Raw genomic sequence first — 26181 nt, forward strand, 5'->3', positions numbered from 1 at the left:
GGAATGCGGCGGCCGCCTCGGCCGGGATTCTATATCGCGACATCGTGCACAGCAGCTCAACACCGTACACACTGAGCAACCCAAGCAGGTTGATACGCAGCACTGTATTCCCCATTACACACCGGTACACTGTTAGGATATACACCGGTGACTACATGCTATATTACTCGGTCAGATATCTCAGTTATATCTCAACATTTACAGTCTGACTTCAGCACCGTGATTTGTTCCTGCGATAAACAGAAGATGATCTTAAACTAATCAAAGCACAATAGCATTCTTTTCAGGATGTGCATCTGCAAGGCATATGCTTTTATGCAGCATTCGTACAAGCATACGGACAACAGCTATATCTATGTACGTACAAGCTATATCGCAAAAAAAATCCCAATAGTACAGCACCGTTTGTGCGTACACGTTATGCTGTTGTGGTGCGTTCTTGCGATTTTGTGACGTCGCGTGTCAGGCAAGCGAAGTTAGCGCAACCTCATGAACTTTTACAGCTAGCGTAGAGTTCATGGCGAAAAAGGCGTAGCATTGGAAGTGATGATTTTTCTTTCGATTGGCCTAATTATGCGTACCCACCGTGCTCGAACCATATCAGATGAGTTGTCCCTGCTTTCAAGGCGTCGCAAGACAGCCAAGGCATGGCGGTAGGTGTCAATTGTGGGCGGCTAATGGCAGAAATAGAATAAAACTGGATTGGAATATCTTTACGCCATAGTGCCTCAGGAGACGCACATAAAAGAGGCGACGTTATTCACATGAATAAGTTGAATCATTCTCCCTAACGTTCTGGAGGAACGTAGAGATACTGCTCTGTTGCTTCGGCTAATGAATGATTGCACTGATTCTATCTAAATCGGAACTTTACTAGCTTCTCTGTAAGCACTGCTAGGATCAATGTGAAGCCCAATACTCTTGCTCGAAGCGCCTGTCAATGATGTCATCTCCCCTTAGGGCTATCCTTCTTGGTCGGTACCATTACGTCCGAGCAAAAAAGCGAAGTAACACCAAGATAGAGAGAGAAATAAAGTTATTGTTTAAAAATTTTAGTGTCACTTGTGCCGGAGCGTGGCTTCTCAGTCCCGGACATGGTAGAGGACACTCAATTGAGATTTCAGGTCAGTAGGGGTGAGGATGGCTGCCCTGTGTTCCATATAAGATTTTTTTTAGTTTATTGGTATGAATTTCAATTTTCGGGCCGTTAGTTGCACGCCCATGTCACATGGGGCAAATTGAGCCTCCCCCGGCACAAAGGCAACTTGTTGGCACATATGGTTGGCCAGATGGTAGGCTCCCTCCCTGATGTGACATGTGTTTGTCTAGATATTGCAGTATAACTGAGTCCCCTCCACTCTTAATTACGGATTTTGCGTTGCGAGTCCTTGGTATGCACGACGTTGACGTTCTAAGACCTCACACACCATATTTCATTCTTGTTTTCGTTCAGAGTGTTGTTCCTTGCTCGTATTGAGCTCTCGCGACAAACATTGTCTGCCCCTGTGTTACCGGTGACAGGAGCATGTGCCATACACCATCCACTGTGATATATTTGTCTTGGTCGATGGCCCAAAAAGAGCAATTCTGTGAATTCTTCCGTAGAGGAAGGGTCGGCAGGTCGCCTGGGAGTCTCTGCCTTTGTCGCCACACCTACTCAAGCCGCCTCCACTGTGCTGCTGCAGACCAGTACTTCACCAGTACTTTCCAGTAAACAATACTAACCAGTTAAACAGTGCAGTAGAGCAGTACTTTCTACTGCAGAAAGTAGTTACGGCTCTTAGGTTTGCAGGAGGCCTCAAAGGATCCACAATAACATGTCTCCTAATATTGTCGTGTGGTGTGTGTGCGTGTATATTGCATAGGAATGATTACCGAATAGTTTTTCTCAAGCGAAGGGGAGCTCGATCTTGGTACTTTTGTTGGTCATCTTGGCTACATTTATTCCTGTTATTCAGAGTCGTCGTTTGCGAACCTTCTGAGTATCGGCGCCATTTTGGGCAACCGGGTTTTTGAGTGTTGGTTTTGAGTTTGTTGGTGGTGTCGCCTAGTTGCTCAACGCATTTTTTGGTCCTGCTAGATGTTATCCAACACATGATGCGTATTTTGACGGGCATTCATGCTTGGGATTCAGTCCTTGTATCCTGCATTGGTGAAATACAGAAAAGCTATGGTTCGGGCAGACATCGGTCCTATGCCCAATTTTAGCAAAACATTATACACGTTTGGATTATATTTTTGTTTAGGAAGCATGGGACCTCCATCTCCTCACAATACCCATCCCTGGGAAGAATGTTGCCGTAGAAGGTACTAAATTATGTCTCGAATTCCCCGAGAATTATTGCGTATATAATATGCACTGCTTGATTTCTAGTTCCTAAGTGGTTTTTCATAATTCCACTCAAGGCCATCTATAGCTCATTCGAGATTGACTCCTCATGCTGCTACACCAGCGTTTAAATAGAGCACTTTGCCGTCGAGATGGATTGAGGTTAAGTTACTGACCTATACCACCGTTTCATGCTCTGGTGTCGATACAACGAAGCTAAGAAATACTGGTTTTCTGCGTAACAGAAAATTTTCACGACTGACCTACCCTCCGCTCACATCGGGAGCTGTTTCGGCTAATAGGAGGAACGTGAAATGTCGTATGATGGCCCCCTTGTGCCATCTGAGAGTCATTTTAGAATCCACTTTAGATAGAGGTGGGCTCGGCAGCTGTGCCACGGCACGGTTATCGAATCTGGCTCTCTTCATCATGCAGGTGCCCTTTCACGCCTCCGCTTGCCTTCTGCTTACCGTGTTCTTCGACGCCTCCCGGACCCTCCTGGACACATCCTGGTCCCCAGCCGAGTTTTCTTGGAGCGCCGTCGAAGACAGCCACCGCTTCATCAGCGCCATCGCCGACTCTGCCCATTTACCGCACGTGCAAAACTGGACCCTCGACTTCAACTGGGAAACACCATCAGCAGCAACATCACTTGCCAAGCCACCTATAAAGGACCAGCAATCACCTCACGCAATCTGTGGGCTCGGCAGCTGTGCCACGGCACGGTTATCGAATCTGGCTCTCTTCATCATGCAGGTTGGTGAACCGGTCAGTCTATTTACTAAAAAATCCAGTAATTATTTCCTGATACAGCTGCCGAGCCCTAAGTGTTTGACCGCTATTTGTGCCGAATGTTGTCATAATGTACGGTCCCTATTACTCCTTGCTGGTGATATTGAAACTAACCCTGGACCAGACAAACTGAATATCGTTCTGGCTGAATAGAAAAAGCTGTCTGATGGCCAGGCAACACTAATCTCTGACCTGCAAGATATAAAAGGACGTATGCTTTCAATCGACAGAGCGATATCCGATTTCAATACCCGCCTCACTGATCTCGAAGAACGTTTCCAGAATCTGTCTACTGTTACATCAGACGTTGAAATCATTCAGTCAACAGTTAGCCAGACAGCTCTTTTGGTTCAAGACTTGGAGCTTCGTCTTGACGATTCCGAAAACCGCTCCCGCAAGAACAACCTAATTTTCTACCGTCTGCCTGACTCATCCCCCCGTGAAACATATGCCGAATCTGAAAAAATTATCACTGATCATTGTTTAGAACACCTGGAAATAGCCTTGGATCCCAAAGATATAGAGCGTGCCCACCGGCTCGGCCGTCATACCCCAAACCATCTACGCCCTATCATTGTCAAATTCATATCATCCAAGGTAAAAGAAACCATTCTATCTAAAGGGCCCAAATTTAATGGAACAAAATTCAGTGTAGGCGAAGATTATACCCGCCGCGTACAAAATATTCGAAAGCACTTGGTTTCATTTGCAAAAGAAACAACTAATAAATTCTCGCTCCGCTATAAAACGCTTCATATCGGGCCCAAGCGCTACTTCTTCGACGAAACGACTAACACAGTGAAGGAATTCGCATAGCAGATAACTTTTCGGCGCCAGTCCCCACAATACCCTCTATCAGCTTGTCATCCTAGAACCAACTCCCGAACCACCCTTTGCCTTTCCGTCATTTTCACAAATATACGCAGCTTCCTTCCCAAACGAGACCTTGTATCTAACCTTGTATCGTCGTCCGGAAGCAACATAGTTGTACTAACAGAAACGTGGCTCAACGAAAACATCAGCGATTCTGAAGTTCTGCATGATTTGCCAAATTTTCGCCTCTTTCGCAACGACCGCGAGGGTTCTCGAGGGGGCGGTGTTTTAGTCGCCGTTAATCGTGAACTACCATTCTCGCTTGTCAACATCACATCTCACATTGAAATTATGTGGCTAATTTGCCGCACTGCGCCAGTAACAACACTAATTGGTGTCTGCTATCGACCGCCACATAATAGCCCTGACTTCCCGCGTGAGTTCAACAGTGTTTTGCTACAATTAACAACTAGGTATCCAAGTGCACGAATTATTCTTTTCGGTGACTTTAACTACCCGTCTATAAACTGGCACCCACCTCACGTAACCGTTTGTCAAGAGCCTCGAGAATTCGTCGACGTGTGTCTCAATTTTAATCTTTCACAGTTAATAACTGAGCCAACTCGCATCGCAGAGACTTCACAAAACACTCTTGATCTCATTCTAACTAGTCATCCTGAGACCTTAGCTTCTATTACTTACCTGAGGGAAATCAGTGACCATAAAGTTATTCACGCCTCATTTACCATTACTCCCGTTCAAAGGAAAGTGTCCAAAAAAACAATAAAGCTTTACGATAAGGCCGACTATGTAGCAATAAATAATGAATTAAACTCCCTCTTACCCACTTTTGAACTTCACTTCCATCAGCATACTGTCGACGAAAATTGGTCCGTCTTCAAACGCGAAATTAGTGATCTAACGAGCAGATACATTCCAAAGTGCACTATCAACTCTGATTCCCAAAATCCTTGGTTCAATAAAACGCTCAAAAGACTAAAAAATAAAAAGCAGCGGCTGTACCGTGCAGCTAAACTTAGACCCGGCTCTTCTGCATGGGAAAAATACTACAGCGCTGAAGATGCGTACTTGACAGCAGTGAAAAGCGCGAAACGTTTCTTTCTTCATAACGACTTACCCAAAATGATAACAACTAACCCGAGAAAATTTTGGAACGTGATAAATCCCCAGCAATCGCACGACATCACCCTTACTAATGATAACGGCGACTCTGTTAGTGATGCTCAGTGTGCCAATATATTTAATACTGCATTTTCATCAGTATTCACGAAAGAACGAAGATACATTCCTTTCACCACCCTCCATTACTGAACTAGCAATGCCAGCCATAATTTTTCATCCAAATGGCATTTCGTGCGCAATCGACAAATTGAAAATTTCATCGTCAGCCGGAACGGACGAAATTAACACTAAGTTCCTCAAAAACACTAAGGACATTTCATCCAAGTTTTTATGCCTGTTGTTCTCTCAGTCACTCGCCACAGGTATCATCCCAGAAGACTGGAAGATGGGCAAGGTCGTTCCTGTTTTCAAATCAGGTAACAGAGACTCTCCACTCAACTATCGCCCCATTTCCCTAACTAGCATCCCTTGTAAACTAATGGAACACGTCATCTACTCCCAGATAATGCAGCATCTAGACTCTATAAATTTTTTCACTCCATCCCAACATGGATTTAGAAAAGGCCTTTCATGTGAGACACAGCTTGCCATCTTTCTTCACGATCTTCATTCCAACCTTGATGCTAACTTACAAACTGACGCCATCTTTTTAGACTTTGCCAAAGCATTCGATAAGGTACCTCATCAACGTCTGCTCTTAAAACTGTCCACACTAAACTTGCATCGAGAAATTATTGCATGGTTAAAAGAATTCCTCACACATCGTTCACAGTCCGTTACTATTAACAACTACACCTCTAACCGTCTACCAGTAACATCGGGCGTTCCTCAGGGAACTGTCCTTGGCCCTCTCCTATTCCTAATTTATATTAATGATCTACCACAAAACTTATCATGTCATGTCCGTCTGTTCGCCGACGATTGCGTTATTTATGCCCCAATTACTAATACCGCTGATCAAGAATCCCTTCTGGACAATCTTAACCGCATTCAATCATGGTGCAATCACTGGTTGATGACGCTTAATCCTAATAAGTGCAAACTCATGTCTTTTCATTGTCGTCACAACCCGCATTTATTTACCTACAAGATTTGCGATTCCCCTGTCGAACTCGTTTCGTCCTATACTTACCTCGGTATCACTATCAGCAATGACTTATCATGGCGCGAGCACGTAACAAAGCTAATATCATCTGCGAATAAAAAACTAGGCCTTCTTAAACGTCATCTTCACGACGCCCCTCAAAATGTAAAGCTACTTGCTTATAAATCATTAATCAGGCCAAAACTTGAGTATGCATCTGCCATCTGGAATCCACAGCAAGCTTACCTCATCGACTCATTAGAAGCTGTGCAAAACAGAGCCGCCCGTTTCATTCACCGCTCATACTCACCCTATATCAGTGTCTCATCTCTCAAGCTACAGTCCCAATTATGCAGTCTTTCCCTCCGTCGCCGTATTTCTAGCCTGTGCCTATTTCACAAATTTTATTACTCCCAGCTCAAACAGCAGCCATACATCAGCACACCGCCATCACGCACGTCTCGCCGAATTGGTCATCCGCTGAAAGTCTCACGCCAACGTGCCCGTACGACTACATTTTCCCAGTCATTCTTCCTCCGAACAGCAAGAGACTGGAACGACCTTCCCCATGAAATTGTAGCCATCACCTGTCCATCAACCTTCCTAGAAAAAGTAACATCCCACCTGTCATCATGAAAATAAAAAGAATGTTTTAGTTTCTCACGTTAAACCCACCCCTTATGTAAAACCCCCTGCAGGGGGTCTTTAAGGAAATAAAAATGAAAAATGAAAAAATGAGGTGGTGGCTTCTCGAAGATCGACTTCTTACAAGGCACTGAATGCAGCGGTCTGATGCTCGCCTCCATGCTCTCCGCTCACGTGGCCTAATTCCTTCCTTTCCTTTCTCTTCTGTTTTGCTTGCTTTCCTGTGGGGAAGTGTTAGCAGCACACGTCTTCTAGTTGTAGTTGGCTGTGTGCTGTAACGCTCGTTGCAGTCGAATGGCCCGTAGTTGCCAGAATGTCTGATCTGGAATTTTCTTATTCTTGGTAATACATTCAATCATGCTCAGAGTCCGTTTTCGACGCAGGTGAATTCGACGATGTTGCTTCCAAGGTCATCGTAGCTGCACTCGAGCCCCGCATACTCGACATCTGGCCACTTTGCCCGTGCGTCGCAGGTAGCAGCGTTTTCACTGGAACGTGCTGCCGGTTGTACTAGGGACAGTTAAAATTAAGTTTCGCAGTAAATATTTGATGTACATTCAAACCGTCTGGTGTACACGGGTTCCTCGGAAGTTGAGTAATGAATTTGTTTCCGCTTGATCCATGTTTCGTCCCACAATACAGCTTCCTATAGCGTTTTTTTGTATGTGCGCAATCAGATTCGGTCAGCATTACTGTGAGAAGCATAAAAATTAAACCACGAGTCTCCCGCGTGTATTTGCCAAAGACGGAAAAAGAGCACACGAACAGCACTTTGGCAAACATGAGTGAGTGTTAGAGCAGCGCTGTTGAAAAAACTAGTTTTTGTAACATCATTTGCATGACACTGCTGACATAACATGGATGGTATGCTCAAATAAATGTCTAAAGCGAGTGAACGCTTCGCCAATGCCTTTGAAGGGTCGTCATAATCCTGTCCTTGTTCTGCCATCGTTATTTGGTCACCGTCTTTATCACCTTCTTATATTTTGGCATTGTCAGCACGTCAGGATTGTAACTTTCGTGCAACTGCCGTCACGCCGTTCTCGTTACCCATGTTCTCACGCTCTCCCCATTCTAACGCAAGCGTCGTAGTTATACGCGATTTCCAGGAGCCAGCAATAGAAGTTCACGTGTTGAACTCATTTGCACGTAAACGACTTAGACCCACTCAGTGTAGTACACGCTCTATCAATTGAACAAGCCTGCAGAAAAAAAGATGAAAATAAATAGTAAATGTCCCACGCATCTGCTCAATCTATATGTGAGCGTACCAGATACATTAGCGCCAGTGTATGTTGCATTTGTTCCTGTGCACTACTTGCGCCATCAGCAGCTCTTGAAATACCTCGTGATTCTAATTCTGCACAATCTCTGCCTCTTTTTTTTCTGTAGTATGGCTGGAAGCTCGCAGACAAGGACGCATATATAAGCGACACGTTGAGACCACCCTTGTTCGATGGCTGGACACTTCGAGTGTTTTTTTACGCTGCAAATCCGTGAGTATAATATGAGGCTGCACATATTTGTCTATTGCACACGATAAAAGGCAAAACCGAACTGATTAGTAGAAACGCCTCATTAGTATTAGTTTATATTTAGGAAACATAGTCATATTCTGCCCACATAAGCCGTCTCAGGCAACGAATGCATTCAAGGAGGCAAAATAAAGTGTTGCTCTTGATATTTCTGACACGAACATTGTCTGAATGCTGAAGAGTCTGCTCTATCACCAAAAGGTCAACAAGGTGCTCGTACTTGCTTGCCGTTGTATTGAATGATAAACCGTGTGTTTCGCAGCTAGAGCGCAACTAATAATACAGCGGTACTATTCGGCCCATAATGCCACTACGTACACAATATACAGTTCTCATTTTACAAACATTGGACAATTGTGTTCAGGCCTGCGCTTTTGCCTTGCGGAGAGCGCATAAATTGGTCTGTGAAAGTAAACATATGCTAGTGTGCTCCAATGTTGCGCCGCTGTGAAACTACACCAGGAAGGTTGCCGCGTCATGTCTTAGACGCAAGGACACCAGTACTGTACCTAACATACTTCATGTTGGTTCATGCCACCAAGCACACTGGGCGGACGCTGTAAAATGAGAAAATTGATTGGTTACCTATTTTCGCGATGTCACAATTTTCCTAACTCAGCTTGCCTAATCCTGGCTCTTCAGCAGAGGGAAAAATTAAGCGCATAACAAGGCAACAATAATATTAGCGATGACATGGTTCCGAGAATTATAACCTTTCACTGGATTCAGTTTGTTATTCATATGGCACTTATTGGCAACCAAGAATAGTGCTCCCAATCATTTAAACTTTTCATTATTACAGCCAATACCTTCCCTTAAAATTCCAAGTCTACACTTGACACCTTCAAACGGCAGAACGTCATGGCCTTTCTTTAGAAAGCGATTTTTGTAATACATTCTGGTGTTTCGCATGGGCTCCTGCTTGCTGCGTGCTAGGTGTTTTAGGGACAGCCGGGGTTTGGGGAGATATGTTCGCGGATATGTATAAGAAGAATATATTTAACTACCAGAGAAGGGGCGTGTATGAGCCTGTGGTTAGTGAACAGGTACGCAGATTATAGTATCAATACTTATTTCTTTGCTTCCTGTATAAAACCTGGACATTCATTGGCGGCTATCAGGCATTCGTAAACTACACCAATTTGTTCATTGCATGGTGTACTATATACATCACTTTCTGGGATATACTTTATTTTCTTTGACTTTCGCAATAATCATGCGCGGATTCGTTTTTAGACATTCCTGTGCAATGCGCATGTTCCATTGCATTTCATATGCTTGCAACTTCATATCAGCTCATAAATATTTATAACAGATCCACTCCCGAACGTATTGATTTACATCTCGGGGATGAATCACTTTTGGTTTCTTTTTGCCATTAGTCATGTGTTACATAGTAAGCTGCCGTTAAAGGCAATTATTCCAGAATGGGTATGGGCCAGTGCGACATCAGTGGTAGGCAGTACCTAAATGATGCCCCAGACGTGTCGCACTTACCTCAACCTGCATGAACATAGTTTGACTGCAATGGACTGAGCATCAAAACTGAATGTCACAAGCTTATTCTTTTATTGAACGAAGTTATGCCCAGAAAAACAAGAAACACTCAAAGCACAATGACACCGCCCAACACAATCAGCGATCGTCGAAATCTGATTGGGGGTCAAGCGCAGCAGCTTTTATGCTTGACTCATCGAAGCTTAGAGAGTAATCGCTGGCACCCGCCTGTCTTCCAGCGAGTACTATACAGTTCCCGCCGCTCATACAATGATATTGTACAGGTTTTGGTGACAACAAACGACGGATAGAGGCATTGATAACACACGAGAAGCTTCCCAACTTGCAGCAGCGCCCTGGGCCGACAAATAACGTTCTCCATTTTCTAGCATTTTCAACTCGTGAAAACCATTCACCCAAGAATAATAAGCAAGCCCAAGTGCCAATGCCCCCTCTTGAAGAGCATCGTGCTCAGGCAACAAACATAAAAGCCAGAAAAACAAAAGCATACATATTATAAAGTGACAAAAGAACAAGGAAACCAAGTTCAAAGAAACAAAGTCCAAAGAAACCAAGTTCAAAGTTCACCTATGCAAACTTCCATACTGCATTATTGCTTGTAGAAGGGCTGAAGTCGCACAACATGAACTTTTCCTGGTCGTAAGCGGTGCCCCTTTATTGGGAAATTCCGTCTGTGCGCCAGTGCGCCAATGTCCAGTGCGCCAATGCATTGGATGATGTTGTAGAGCCAGAAATAGCGGTGTAAAAGTTTCTCGCTAAGCCCTCATCGGCTTATCAGGGTACAAACCTAAACGCGGTCGCTGCGCTTGTACCCGATGTAGCGTCATCGAAGACTCTAGTATCGGATGTGGGTATCCTGCTGGTTCTCGATGCGCAGGTGGGCGAGCTGTAAGGCTTCTTTGGCGTGTTGCACATCGGCTGCGACGTCAAGATTCTCTTCGTCAGTGCCGTATGACTGCCTCGGCGTCGAGAGTCGTCGTGGGGTTCCTCCCGTAAACCAGCTTGAAAGGCGTGATCTTCGGAGTTTCTTGCACTGCCGCGTTGTAAGTGAAGGTTAAGCATCACAGGACGGCTTCCCACTTCTTGCGCTCGACGTCGACGTAAATTGCAAGCATGTTGGCGATGGTGCAAGTCAGGGGCTCCTTAAAACCATTCGTCAGCGGGTTGTAGGCAGTTGGCCTCGCAAAACGGTTTGAGTCAGCTCAGTAGTCAAGGCCATCCCTCTGTCAGTGAGGAGGACATCAGGGGCATCATATTGCAGCAGGATGTTCTGGACGAAGAATTCAGCAACTTCAGCAGCACTACCTGCAGGGAGAGCTTTCGTTTCAGCGTAATGAGGATGGTAGTCGGCAGCCACGACTATTGATTTGTTTCCTGATGTTCACGTCGAAAAGGGCCCCAACAAATATCGATGTGCTGAAAAAGTCAGCAAGGAGGCTTGTGTAGCAATCCCATCGGCTTCGTCGGTAGTGCCTGGTTTCGCTAGCAGTATCGACATGTCTCGACGTAAAGGGCGACAGGCGCGGCAAATAGTGCTCCTCTTGCATTCTTCCAAGCGTACAGCGAAGCGCGAGTTGCTGGGCTGTCTCATCTCTGTACAGGGCGTGCAGCATTTATGACTAGAGTCCTGCGGGTTCTTCATCACTCGTCGTCGGGTTCGTTCTTTCGTCTGAAAAGCGTAGATAATCCGCGCCTAAATACCATCGAGACATCGTCCGTCTTTCCTTACAAGTACTGAGCAAAGCTTCTGAATGCTGGGTCCACTCCCTGTGGCATTGCAAATTCATCGCCAGTTATTGTAGCTAAAAACGTCGTCCCTATCTTATTCAGTGCGGCTCGGCGGGTCCACTGGAGCGCAAGACAGGCAGTCAGCATCAGCGTGTTTTAGTCCGCACCTGCAGATGACAGTAATGTCATATTTTTACAGTCAGAGGCTCGACTGCCGAGGCCGTCTAGAAGGGTCCTTTAAATTCACCAGCCAACTTAATGCGTGATGGTCGCTGATGACGTTGAATGGCCTGCCATAGAGGGAACGGCGGAATTTCAATGTAGCCTATGAGATAGACAGGAAGTCCTTTTCTGTTGCAAAATAGTTGCCCTGCACTATTGAACGCGACTGGCTGGCGCACGTTATCAGCCGTTCAAGTCCGTCTTTCTTCTGGACTAGAGGGAACCTAGTCCTAGGCTACTGGCGTCAGTATAGATTTCTGTATCCACGTCCACGTCGAAGTGCGCTACTACGGGCGACTACTGCATGCGCACCTCCGGTTTTCAATATGCGTTGGCTGGTGGCGTTAACAACTTGAACTCGACATTGTATTTATTGATATGTGTCAGCGGAAGAGTGATGCGTCAAAAGACATTCACAAAGATCTTGAAGCAGGCACACATGCCAAGCAATCAACCTACTGCGTCGCCTTCGAAGCTGTCTTCTAAGGGTCGGGATAGACTTCAGATTAGCTAAAGACGCGGGCCGGGATCAAGAGCCCATCATAAGCGCAGTACAACATTTCTAGCTTCAGAGTGAGCCTTGATCACTCGATGACAACTAGTATATGCCGCAAGCCACCTAAAGTGACCCTACATTTCTGGCGAAGACGACGACGCCATCCAAGTAAACATATGAACAAGTGAACAAATCTGCCACTTTCATCCTTCTAACACTCTGCCCCTGATGCGCTGGAACGTTGCAGGCGCTTAGCACAGACCAAATAACATGACATGAGGTCACAGAGGTCATCTGTCATGATGTAGGTGGTCTATTCGCGATCCATCTCGTGGATTTCTATTTGCCAGTAGGAGTGTTATACCTATCAACGACAAGTATTTACCGTTGCAGAGCCGAACCCATTCGCTGTTGATCCGTGGGACGGGGCATACGTCCTAATTCGTGGTCTTGGTCAGTCGGCGACAATCGACGCCGAAACGCAGGTTCCCGTCCTGCTTCTTCACCAAGACTACAGGAGATGCCCGGACGCTTTTCAACGGCCGGATGAAGTCGGCGAGCAGGATTTTGAATTGTTCGCTAATAGCTTCTTGTTCTCGCATGGAAACTCGCTAAGTGTCTTGGCGGACTGATGTAGCACATACTGCGGTTATTATGCGATGCAACTAATGTTTGTCGGATCCTCCATGACGCGGAAAGTAGTCTTTGTATTGTCGAGGAGGAACCCTAAGCAGTTCCAGCCTACTCATGGGGGGGGGGGTAGGGGGGCTTGGACTTATGTCGAAATCTGGTTCGGAACTATGTTCGCCTGAGTAAATCCGGCAGAATCCGTGTGCACGAACGCTTTGTTGGTTCCCACAATTTCCTCGATGTATGCACTCGTCGTGCCGTGGTCGTTGTGCTGAAACTCCTGGCTGAAGTTTGTCAGCATTACTTTCTCTTGCTTCCGTCTGTTCGAGCAATCCCTCTTTCGACCCAAATTTCACAGTTGAGCAGTTGACATTGGTTGCCCTTGATGATGCCTTCTACGTCAGGGATGTCTCGTTCCCGACGGAATTCACCATGGTGGAAGGAGGCGGGACGCTGACTTAGTCCTCAAAAACAATGCAAAACCTATCCGTAGCTATCGCTTGATCATTGGACAGCGTTATGAAGTTTGACATCAGGCCAACGAATGCGTCGGGTTGCGTCACGCCGAGAATTACGTCTCACGAGCACTGTTGCAGGACAACGAATGTTGCAGGTTAGGTCAGGTCATGAACTGTTGTTATTGCCATGCAGATTCTGGCCGGTTTTATGAGGTGTCTTTCAGCTGTCCAGATTTAATGGCCCTCACATGCAGCCTTGGCTTACTTCAACATTGTGCTGAATAATCCACTGATTACGGAATAGTCTGCTCCAGTGCACGAACGCGGTGATTTCAAGATCGTAGAGATGGACGTCGAGGTCTGCAGGTATTTGTCTTGCGTTGCAGTTAGGTCTTGGTATCAGATCACGGCTGGTGCATCGCGTCGTCTTTTGCTGGCGTGTTTTGGGCTCCCAAGCTTCGTCGTGAGGGCAGCGTCTCGTTTCTGCATCGTCCAAATTGATCTTGAAGCGTCACCGTTGATGGCGAAGGGTCTTCGTTTCGAAGTGCAGCTACGTCACCTCCATCGGTTGCTGCTTTTTTGATTTCCGTATTTGGGCTTACGGACAGAACCCGCGCTAGGATAGTGTATGGTCGGTGCATCGGTGACACATGGCATCCTGGAGATAGCGAGCGCGAAGCACGTCGGGTCTCCACTATGTTGAAGCGAGGTAGTTAGGGATGCAACGTGACCGCTCACCAAGCTGGTGACGTGGCGCTATGACGGCAAAGCCTCGCAGTCCCAAGTCGTGGTATTAGCACCGGCGGTGGTAGCAGCAGCTGGAGCATTCCATACATATGGCTTCCTTTGGTAGCTGCACTAGACTACTGGAGGTCAAACTGGCGGCTGCGGTGGTGAACAGCGGAACTGTGATGCTACCGCGGTTTCGCGCGAAAGAGACGAACAGTAGGATACTGCAACGTAAGGCATCGCTTCCGGCTGACGCCGCAGCACGTGAGGGCTCTATGTGACTGGTGAATATCCTCGCGGATGATGTCATCAATGGATGCTACTTGTGGCGGCGTCAGAATGATCAACGTATGAAGCTCTTCTTGTAAACACAGGCTGTCTGTGCCCAGTGATTAAACTCCGGTATAGTATGTTGTGTTGGTGCAGTGGTGTAATTGTCTGCTCCTTATTTGCAGTGTTTTCTAGATGTTGGTGTCCTCGTGAAGAAATTTTCTGACGGTCTTCGGTGAACTCGGTATTATTCCAGCGAAAAGTTTTTGCGGCGAGTGTGGAAAGAGAAGCGAAAGCTTACAAGCGGGTACATTCTAGAGGGTGGAACCGACGAGGTAGTTTATACGCTGAACCGTTGACAGGGGTGCTGCATCGCTACTCTCGATAAAGTAAGTCTTGACAATAATCCACCCATTCTTTCTCCATTAGGGGAATACCAATGCAGCGCGGTCGCATGGCTGTTCTTCACTGCGCTTCACTGATAGCGGTGCTCAGTACATCACCGACGACAATGCTTTGTGCGTCTATCTATTGGCAGTCAATATTGTTAATGCCTCTCAGTGCTGCTGTTGGTTTTGTTTGATAGTCGAACTCCTGCTCAACTAGAACATCGCAAACCCATGCCGTGATGAACTTGGGAACATGGCTGCAGCAGCAATAACCCGTCTCATCGCTTCCAGTGCGAGACAGAGTCAATATCATGATATAGACCTGTTCACCTACCTGATTGACACAGTGTTTCAGTGTAACTTTCGACTTGCCGAAACGTCAGTGCGCTGGCTGTGTAATGAGTTAGGCGAAGACCTACATCTGCGGAGACAGTGTGTCAGCGAAATTAGGCTTTCCGAGCAGATCGGTGGGACTGGGCTGCGACGTAAGAGTTCGTGCGATCGCTTCGGCTACCTCCAACTTCAAGCGCTCTGCGTTTATCGCGAACCTGGACCATGCCCAGTCCAGTGGCGTCATCGGAATACTCGGACACCTACAAGGGCCTGGGCTTCAACACGGACCGACAAACCTTCGAAGTGTTCACATTATATCGGAAGACTCAGAATGGAGATCGGGCTGCCTACAGGTGAGACAGGTGACGAAAGCAGTTGTGGCAACCCACTCGGTGCCACTTCACTGAACGGGCTGAAAGGCGAAGGATGTTACTTCTCACCAACACCGACCACCTCGGCTATCGACCTCTGTACGCGGCAAGTGATTTGACTCAGGTACTGCGTGAGCAAAAGCGTAAGTTTGACACTGAGAAATAGTGCTATTGACGGGTACTGTCCTCGCGGTGGGCGAAAGTACTATTCAGGTCACCGGATGCCGGGCAACAACCTTCCGCCGAGCGCCAAGAATTGCGGCGACGCTGCAGATCTTGGACCATGCGTTTTCGGCATGGTCTGCGCTACCAGGGAAGAGGTGCGACTATTCAAGATCGACCGACAAACTTGCGTGATGCTAGGCCCCATTTCTGCAGCCAATGTTCAACTGGGTACCATTATTCACAGAAAGAATGGGCTGCTCACAACTGTATCCAAAATTTTGTGGTTGCTAACTGGACGAGTATGAATGTAGATTGGGAGACAGTCAATCACAGCTTCAATATTGTGGACCCGATCAAGGGCACACACATGCAAAAATAGAAAGTTATTGTAAAAAGTGAAACTCCATCTCCTTAGTGGTGCGCACAGGTTAACTTCGACCACTACTGCAGTCTCAACTGACACGGATGTGGTAGTTAGTTTATGGCCACGTGCTCTGCACAGACTTTTTCTCGCGTTTGTTAGAAGCCATGGATTGCTCGGGGCTACACAGTATAAAGCTTGGATCTTGCGGTTGTTAGAAGCAATCGTTCGGCGCTATCCAGTAGGAAGATGCATCAGAAAGTAAAAGAAAATAAAGCGTATTTGTCTAGCCTCTTACTTGTGTGAGTGTTTTTTGGTATTCCTGCGTGCTTACACGGTAAGTGCGTGGCAAACCACTTGTACGCTAGACAGCGCCCACTTCGCCTCGCAGTCTTGAATTTATTGTGAGGAACGAGCGATCTATTGAATATCCAGTGTGAAAACCAGGCGCGCACAAATCCTCGATCGGAAAGGCGAGTGCAAGTAGCTAAGAAGCCGCACCATTTCTACGCAGAGGAAAGAGGAGGAACCACGAGTGATCTGTTGAAAGCCCAGTGCGAAAGTTAGGCACAGACCAATCAAAGCTCGGAAATGCGAGTGCAAGCACGTAACGAGGCAGGCCAATCAAATGCAGAGGGAAGAGGAGGAGAGCGTTTCGTCGTTATTAAATTAGAAATTAGTCTTATAAGCATGCCGTGTACAGTTGCAATCTTTTTGAGCGTGAACACGGGAGCGCGTGGCTTTCAATACTACCACCGCTATTAAGCGGCACCTCAAATATCTGTGCGCACATGCGCACAGATATGCACAGATATGTACAAATATGTACAAACATACAGATATGTACAAATATGTACAAAGATGTACAAACAGATATAGCACAGATATGCACAAATATCTGTGCGCACATGCGCACAGAAACAGCTGTGCGCATGTGCGCACAGCTGTTTTTTGTTTCGTCAGCGGTGACCGAATTGTCACTGTAAGCAGAATCGAGGTGCTTCCAGTTTAAGTGGTGTGCTCCTCATTCTTAGCGTGACGCTAATTACCTGGAAACCGTTCCCTAGTTTTCTTTTTCTCTTCTACCAGGCTTTTTTGTCACATAATGCCGAAAACAAGCTAGGAAACGCATACGTCTGAACTTTTTTTTTGCATTTTTCACAAAATAATTAAAGGCGCAGAAAAGTAACAGCTGTAAACTGGAATTATTCACTGTTTCATTTTCTGCTGCTGCCATTGTAGGCGATAGGGAAGAGTACAGGAAAGGCACAAAGTTACTTGCTCTAAGATGATCCCACTCTTGGAAAACAGCTACCCACATGGAAAGCATATTTACCGCCAGCCAACAAGGACAGAAGGCAGACGACACCTCCACTGCCACCCTTCTGTCCTTGTTCGCTGGCGCAAAATGTGCTTTCCCACTCAGTTTACCAACACGCCCAACAAATGGCAAGGCTACCCACAGCTCATCCGCTCATGCCGAATGAATAGGGTGTTGCACCATGGCTGCTTTTATGCAGCCCCATACATTTTCGCAGATGCTCATGTCAGCGCCCTTGGCTGGCCAGAAGAGCAGATGGACCCTACGAGTTTCGGTGCGCGTGTAGCAGACGACACGCGCGTGGGTCTCACACGCTTCTCACAATTCTCACACGCCAGACGCACTGCGCACGCGAGCTGTCACCCGCCATTTCGCTTTGCCGAGATGGGCAAACCACAACATGTTTTCGCGAGGCGCGCGACACCGCAGCCACGAGCGAAACTTGGCGAGAAGGAGATGTGAGGTGAGTGCACTCTCCGCCGGTCAGGCACAAGCGAAAGACAAGACTAGCAGTGAAATCGATCTGCACTCCAGCTATACCGTCGCAAACATAACGAGATAACAAAGCACAACACTTCGTGGTGCTGGCATCCCTCTAAGCCGGTGCAGGCCACACTGTGGAGCATTCGTGTTAAGCACGCTGATGGCTGTATATCTTGTAAATATTAAAGTGTTTATAAACCACAATAATGTGACTAATATTTTTTCTAATAAATACATTATTAGATACCTTGATTGTGCATGCTATACACTTGGTTGAAGGACAAAGAAGTGAAAGAAAGCACCGACCATGCAAAGACGGTATGATCATGTGAGCCCCACTTTGTCGACCACAAAAAAGGCAACGTCCAAGGGAAGATGGCAATCCAATGGGAATGCAGATAAATCAATAAAACAGTAGGCGTGCCGAGGGACAGGCTTTGCCTTGTTACCATTAGTTCGTTCATGTTGGGGCGTCGCTAGTGCTCCTGATACTCTGCGCCTCGAGCCTAGCACTCCAGGTTCATTTTCATTGGGCAGCGCTTACCCATATGTGCAGCTATGAATTCATACATGCGGTTGGAGACTGTTCTTGAACCTCTTTCGAGTACATTCATTTCGACGTGTTTTAAAACAAAACAGAATTCACTTGAATGGCTTGATAAGTACCTATATTTCTTTTTTTCAGAATTCAGTCAGAGACTGCAGTGCAAGTTGGATGGAACTCCGTAAATCCGTCCAAATATGTAATCAGAGCAGAAGCTCGAGGGGGCCGTCCAGCCGTGACTGGTAGAAGATCATCAACCAGGATTGGCGACCGATTTAATGCAAATAATATTAAACAAGGCGAATATTTCTCTTTAGCTATTCAAATCGGTCATGAGTATCATAAATTTAGGGTAAGTATGGGTCTGCTATTGTATGCACAAATTCATTATTCCATGATCAAAATCATAAAATTATAACTTGAGAAAATATACCATATACTTTGTTTTGGAGGTTTGAAAAAGTGACAGAAATGGATCACAACAATTCTAGCTGTTCCACTACGGTATTTCACTGCATGTTTCGCAGAGGCAATTGCACTGCTCCACTCCACTGACTTTTTTTCACGCCTTTCTTTTTGTCCGAGCTTTCCTTCCTTCTTCCCATTTTACTTCCCCTAGTGCAGGATAGGAAACCGGAGGCTTTAACTCTCGTTAACCTCGCTGCCTTTCTCTCATTTGCTTTTCTCTCTAATGCGCCACAACTAACAAAATATTTGCTCAGGTATAAATACCAAAAGTCTATATGTACCATTGTCTGTTGCGAACTGTTGCCTGGTGTCCCCAATGTTTCGCATAAATCAAATTGCATCCCAGCTTAAAAAATAGGTGCTGTGGAACACACATCTTAACGACCGGTTGAAGGTAGCATAATTCGATAGAACCCATCTCATGCGCTTCCTTCCTAACTTGCTGAACCATTTCGCACTGCTACAGCAATGTCCCCTGGCGGGACCCATCGGAATATATATTCACGCAAGATTGCCTGACAGATCTCAACGGCTGTGATTTTGCCGATTGGATGCGCCGGAACTCCACGCAGAGCTGCAGGCACGTCATGGACCGTTGGTTTTCAGTAAACGCCTGCTAAATCACTTCAAGAAGGCTATCATAGGGTTTCATGAAGTCGTTCAAAGATTTTTACTTATTGGAAACGTTTTGTAGCAGCTGAAGGTTATACGTTGTAAAATAGTAGATGTTTGCACATAAGAAGCCAACAAACACTGACACCAAGGACAACATAGGGGAAATTACTTGTGCTTAATAAATGAAGCGAAGAAACGATAAATAAATTCCAATTAAAGTGGATGAAAAAAACAACTTACCGCAGGTGGGAACCGAACCCACAACCTTCGCATTTCGCGTGCGATGCGCTACCAATTGAGCTACCGCGGAGCCGTTTTCCCATCCACTTTCTTGGGTATTTATGTGTCATAGTAGAACCCTGGGAGTATTAGGCAGCGCCACCACTCACAGATCTTGGCGGCGGACTTGGAACGTCCTTTTTGCCGCAGGCGTCACGAGAACGTGATCTTTTTTGGGTGAAGGCAACTGGTCAATAAAGCAACATATGCAGCCTCAAGGCAACAATGCTGCCAGAGATAAGACCCTCGTTATGTAATAAACGAGAAGACCGGGGATTAACCGAGGGGCCCGATTTACAGAGGAACCCACAACCTTCGCGAAATGCGAAGGTTGTGGGTTCGGTTCCCATTTGCGGCAAGTTGCTTTTTCATCCACTTTAATTAGCATTAATTTATTGTTTCTTTACTTCATTTATTAAGCACAAGTAATTTCCCCTATGTTGTCCTTGGTGTCAGTGTTTGTTGGCTTCTTATGATATGACTGAAAATATCGGGCCCCTCGGTTAATCCCCTTTCCTCTAGCTTAGATGTTTGCACAGTAGGTTTAAACATTATTTAGTCGCGCACAAACCGAATGAAGTCACCCAGGGAGTGTCATGAAACCCACCCAGTGTACAACCACTGAGCTATCACATCGATCAAGCTCACTCTCACTTATTGAGGCATTTGTGCTTGTCTAAATAATCACCACAATGGCCAAACAATGGCTCGCTGGGCTATAGACAAATGGCCATTTTAGTGGAGTGGATACCATATGGAAAATCCCAACAAAGCCCATCATAATTTTCATGCTCGGCGTGATTGAAAATGTGCAGGGCATGTTTCACACACCATATGAACGAGGCGCCAACGCCGGAACAAATTCAAAATCTGGGTTAGCCTCCAAAAATAAGCCCATGAAAGCACGGACAAATAATACAAGGCACTCTAGTGCGCCAGCGAACCCCGTTTGTGGTCCGAAGATGAAGTCAGCGCCCAGAGTTGCAAAACTCAACATAATATACCCTTCAAATATGGCAGTTACGTTCAAACATGAACACTTTGGCTGGACACATCACAATACAATTCAGGTGGGGGTTAACAAAATTTCGAAAATAAATTTGAAGAAAGCTTAAACCTCACCTTTAACAGTGGAACGAGAGAGCATTCAAAGAACCCTGACTGCATCTCGCGCTTGCCAACACTGCAGCTTATGTAACCGTCATGCTCCCAGAGAAATGCTGGCGACGAACGCAATGTGCCAAGGTGAGCTTTGTGTGTGGTGCGCAACTAACTGAGGAGACCTCGCCACTACTGCTAAGACAGGCCTCAAATAGCAGCTTGAAAACGCCAGCGCGTTAAAAGGGGTTTGTGTGTCAGTTACCGCCAAACTGAATAAGGTTCTCTCGTATGTTGAAATTACAATCCAAGATTCAAGATTCTTTTATTTCTCCAAGAGAAAAAGGCCTGGGGAAAAAACAGGCTTGGAGCAGCTTGACGGCGTCCGAGGCCGATTAACAAAATGGCAGCCGTGAAGGGAAAAAAGTAAAAATTGACATACATGAATGAAGGAACCATAAACAATGCAGAAAGACATTTTACCTAATCTAAGAGAAATTAAAATTAAAGTGTACAATGCGCTGAGAAGTAACAAAAGCATAAAACAGCGGTATAGCAGAAACAGAAGGATGAAAAAGTAATTTCAATTCAACACTACGATCTAATTTATGAAGTTCAAACAAAATACATAGCAGTATTTCTTTTTTTACAATGGCAAAATATATAAAACTATTAGCCTAATTTGGGTTTGAACCTACCACATGCTCAAAAAATTGCTTAATGAAAAAAAACAACAATTGTTTTTTTTCATTAAGTTTCATGTTTTGTGTGTACCATTTGATTGTGTGAAGGGTGTTCGGAACGAGGAAATGCAACCTTTGGGAGCCACACGTTGTGCGATGTCGGGGTAGATGCCATTTCTCGTTGCGTTTGCATTTGTGTTTGCATGAGTTTGCATGAGTTTGCATTTGTGTCACCGATGGGAGTTGGAGTATGAACATGGCCCGAGGTAAGCTCAGGGTATTCAAGGCGCGAGGAACGGTAAATGACACTAGATGGTGAATGGGAGATATTCCATGTTTAATAAACAGTGGCCTGGTATGAGCTAGGTGATCTGAGCCATCATATCGCTATCATATCTTTGGGTTGTGTATACGTCGTAGTTTACGACTATTCTACGTATTGTAGTTTGAGAAATTCAATTAGCCTAGTATTTTTCTTCCGCCGTATGGAAGGCCTGCGTGGTTCAGTACGTGTGGTTCAATATTCTTTTTGCCAGAGCGATGTCTGATGCTGCACGTGGGACGCCGGACGCCGACGCCCTATTTTATGCGACACGGGCCCTTGATGGTATCATGTTATTATCGAACGACAAGCACTGAGAGTTCAACACGTACAGTACAAAACGAAAATGAGTAACAAGTGTCCGCTCGTATTCACCAGTGCTGGTCTTGGGCCAGATGTCCTCGGCGTAACATGAGGTAAATCTCGAGGAAGGAGCTTCTTACGGAAGTGCAGATGCTGGAGAAACTCGAGGGCCAGCTTTGTGGGGAGTGAGACTGTCGGTCTACACGGCAGAACTCTTCACTAGTGGGGTGTGAGTTTTGACCATCTCTGATTCCAGCACGGCGCTTTATAGCCTCTGCCAGCATTTCTGAAACTTTGTCACGGAGTCGTGCGCCCATGGCATGAACAAAAACTCGGAATCTTCTAGACATTTCTTGCGATTTCTGTCGTGGCCACAGATATGTCTTTGAGGACGGAGGTGACTGATCCGTTGGTTCATGTTAGGGCTGTCGCTCTTCCTTCTCGCTATGCTCGCCGTGCGTCAAGGTCTGAGAAGGTGTTCTGGCGCGCACCCTCTCTCACCTCTCTATTGCAATGTCTTATAGATGTTTCTAGTCGCGTTGAATGCGTCGGCCGTGCCTAGCATATGCGCTCTCTCCCACCGTCGAAGCTGTTGCGGGATAGGGGTGGCTGGCTAGGGTGATGCGGGACGCACGTTTTGATTATGCGCACTTTTGTGACGGCATGATCGAAAAGATGGTGGGTATTATGGAATTCGTCGAGATATACTGGGCGGATAGTGGGTGCAGTGGTATATGGTGATATTGTTGTATTGTATTGTTGTTGTATGTCATTATCATCATCATCAGCCTGGTTACGCCCACTGCAGGGCAAAGGCCTCTCCCATACTTCTCCAACAACCCCGGTCATGTACTAATTGTGGCCATGCTGTCCCTGCAAACTTCTTAATCTCATCCGCCCACCTAACTTTCTGCCGCCCCCTGCTACGCTTCCCTTCCCTTGGGATCCAGTCCGTAACCCTTAATGACCATCGGTTATCCTCCCTCCTCATTACATGTCCTGCCCATGCCCATTTCTTTTTCTTGATTTCAACTAAGATGTCATTTACTCGCGTTTGTTCTCTCACCCACTCTGCTCTTTTCTTATCCCTTAACGTTACACCTATCATTCTTCTTTCCATAGCTCGTTGCGTTGTCCTCAATTTGAGTAGAACCCTTTTCGTAAGTCTCCAGGTTTCTGCCCCGTAGGTGAGTACTGGTAAGACGCAGCTATTATACACTTTCCTCTTGAGGGATAATGGCAACCTGCTGTTCATGATCTGAGAATGCCTGCCAAACGCACCCCAGCCCATTCTTATTCTTCTGATTATTTCTGTCTCATGATCCGGATCTGCCGTCACTACCTGCCCTAAGTAGATGTATTCCCTTACTACTTCCAGTGCCTCGCTGCCTATTGTAAATTGCTGTTCTCTTCCGAGACTGTTAAACATTACTTTAGTTTTCTGCAGATTAACTTTTAAACCCACTCTTCTGCTTTGCCTTTCCAGGTCAGTGAGCATGCATTGCAATTGGTCCCCTGAGTTACTAAGCAAGGCAATATCATCAGCGAATCGCAAGTTACTAAGGTATTCTCCATTAACTTTTATCCCCAATTCATCCCAATCCAGGTCTCTGAATACCTCCTGTAAACCCGCTGTGAATAGCATAGGAGAGATCGTATCTCCCTGTCTGACGCCTTTCTTTATTGGGATTTTGTTGCTTTCTTTATGGAGGACTACGGTGGCTGTGGATCAGCTATAGATATCTTTCAGTATTTTTACATACGGCTCGTCTACACCCTGATTCCGTAATGCCTCCATGACTGCTGAGGTTTCGACAGAATCAAACGCTTTCTCGTAATAATGTTGTATGTATTGTTGAGATAAGGGCTTGGTGACTTGTCCCATTGGTGCGCAGACTAAGTGAATAACGGGTGTGCTGGGTCGATGGTGGGTAACATGCTGGGTGGTCTGTGTAAATAGTGGCTCAATAATGAATATGCTGGGTAGATGGTGGGATACATACTGGGTAACTTGTCTGAACCGAATTGTCCGTGAATGATGTACGTTCTTGATTAATGCTGGGTGTACTGGGTGGGTGGTGGGACGCATAGTGAGAGTACAATGGGTGAATGTATGCGATTGTGGGAACATAATAGGTTACCTATGGCAAAGTAGCGACAGTGATGATGCGGAGTTCATGATGTGACGGGATTCATTGAGATACCAAAGTGCGTTGCAGAAGTCCCATTTTGGCTAATATAAACGTCCGTGAAGTACTTTGCTAACATTTATTCAAGTATTTTGTGTAGCCTATTATTACCTAGTATACGCTGCTAAATGTGTGTGTAGTAATATTGTAGTTTGTTAAGATTTCACTGTAACATGCTGGTCTTTGTTCACAATAAGATGTCACTGCTTTTTTATCCTCTGTAGGAAGTGGGGCTGGTCAAGCTACTTCACTGCAGCTTTCGCTGCCACCATTTCTAGTCTCCAGCCCATAAAAGTTAATATTGAGTTCAATTTTAGAACACTGCTGTGATCGTAGAGCATGCTATAAAATTTACGTACTACTAAACTTCCCTGGTTCTGGTAAGCTGCATTCCCATGAGCATGTGCGAAGCACCACAGGCATCCTCTCAGTGGGAGTAGGGAGACCAATAGCATGAAGGGGTGAACTGGAAATTTTTCAAATTGAATTTGTTATGTGCAATGTGCAAAAATAACAACCACACATTTGGCACATTAAGAGAGAATACGATACTAAAAAGTTTCCCGACTGATAACATAAAACACCCAACTACAGCTCCGAAGAAACTGTAGAACAATGTTCTTTGAGGCAGTCACTAGATTAATGTGCACTGTTGCAAAGTCGTTCTGCAGGCTTCATATGATCAATAAAATTGCATAGATTAGGTTGTCTCCAATGCTTGCTTTGAATGCTCTTTCTGTACCTGTGCATCTGTCTGTGTACTTTTTAGGTGCACCCAGTTGAGAAATGAACCCGACCGGTTTGGTGTATTCCGATGTTTTCTAGTGCAAAGATCAGCACACTCCGGTGCTACCCGGCATGCACATCAGGGCCGCTATTTTGTAGCGATACCTTATACCTTATTCTGTGCTATTCTTATCATCCACCACACACGACTGCCTGATCCCGATGATAATGTGGGCAGACCGTCGCTCTGGCTACTGGCCAAGCGCGAAAAGCATGAAAAAGCATGGAATCGGAAAAGTCATCGCTACAAAATACCGACCCAGAGTTGTCTACTGTCACCTGGAGTGCAGACCAGGATGCTGAAGTGGTACCTGGTGTCCACACCACAGTAAACTAGCATTACTTGGTGCGTACATGAACGTGGTGCGGCGCTTGTTGGGCGTGCATGCCAGTGGTGTGAGGTAAATTTAGTTTTGACCAGCAACTTCTGCCTCGGTTTATATAGGTGTTTTATGATTTGTATATGATACGTTTCTAATGGTAATTTGGCTGCACGGAAATTGCCATAGCCAGCAGATTGAAACTTATCTCTTTTACTTATTTCAACATAGTGTAGCCCCGAAGGGCTACTGCAGGAATGGAGTGTAGAATACATATCTAGCAAGAGAAATAAAACAAAAACAAAACATGAAATTTAAGACTGGTGGTCGATTCAACAGGTGACAAAGAAAGAACATGACAAGTTAAAGTATTGCACAGTTCTCTATTGTGGACAAAAATAGTATTTGAATGTCCTGTTGCAGTATTTAAAATGAGAAATATTCAGTCAGGATGAGGTTAAATGAATGTACGTGTAGCGGTTGTGATGAACCTGCCGAATGAAGAAAATTTATGTGATGTACAGAGCATGGAAAACTTCAGTGATTCAATATGGCAACAGGAAGAGAGAGTGTGAAGCTGAAAATTTGAGATGATGGAGTCAGTACAATGAACGAAATTGCATGAGACAGTTGCCTGCAACTTAGGACAGAAAATTTAAGCTGATTTAACACATCCCATACATTAACACTAGTACAAAGCTTCCATCACCTCGAAATTACGCATTTTCTAGGAACATTACATTACAGGATACATTATAA

General features: G+C 45.6%; 1 protein-coding gene across 1 annotated transcript in view; it reads left to right on the top strand.

The window, feature by feature from the left end:
- The window catches only part of LOC135916091 (uncharacterized), a 107574-nt gene that overhangs the window by 18597 nt on the left and 62796 nt on the right, over positions 1-26181 (top strand). Inside the window, exons 3-5 of the mRNA XM_065449322.1 lie at positions 2765-3085; positions 8199-8302; positions 18501-18711. Of these exons, the coding sequence (XP_065305394.1) occupies positions 2765-3085; positions 8199-8302; positions 18501-18711 (636 nt within the window). The remainder of the gene's footprint in view (positions 1-2764; positions 3086-8198; positions 8303-18500; positions 18712-26181) is intronic.

This window comes from Dermacentor albipictus, chromosome 7 (genome assembly GCF_038994185.2).
Source record: "Dermacentor albipictus isolate Rhodes 1998 colony chromosome 7, USDA_Dalb.pri_finalv2, whole genome shotgun sequence".
Taxonomy (NCBI): domain Eukaryota; kingdom Metazoa; phylum Arthropoda; class Arachnida; order Ixodida; family Ixodidae; genus Dermacentor; species Dermacentor albipictus.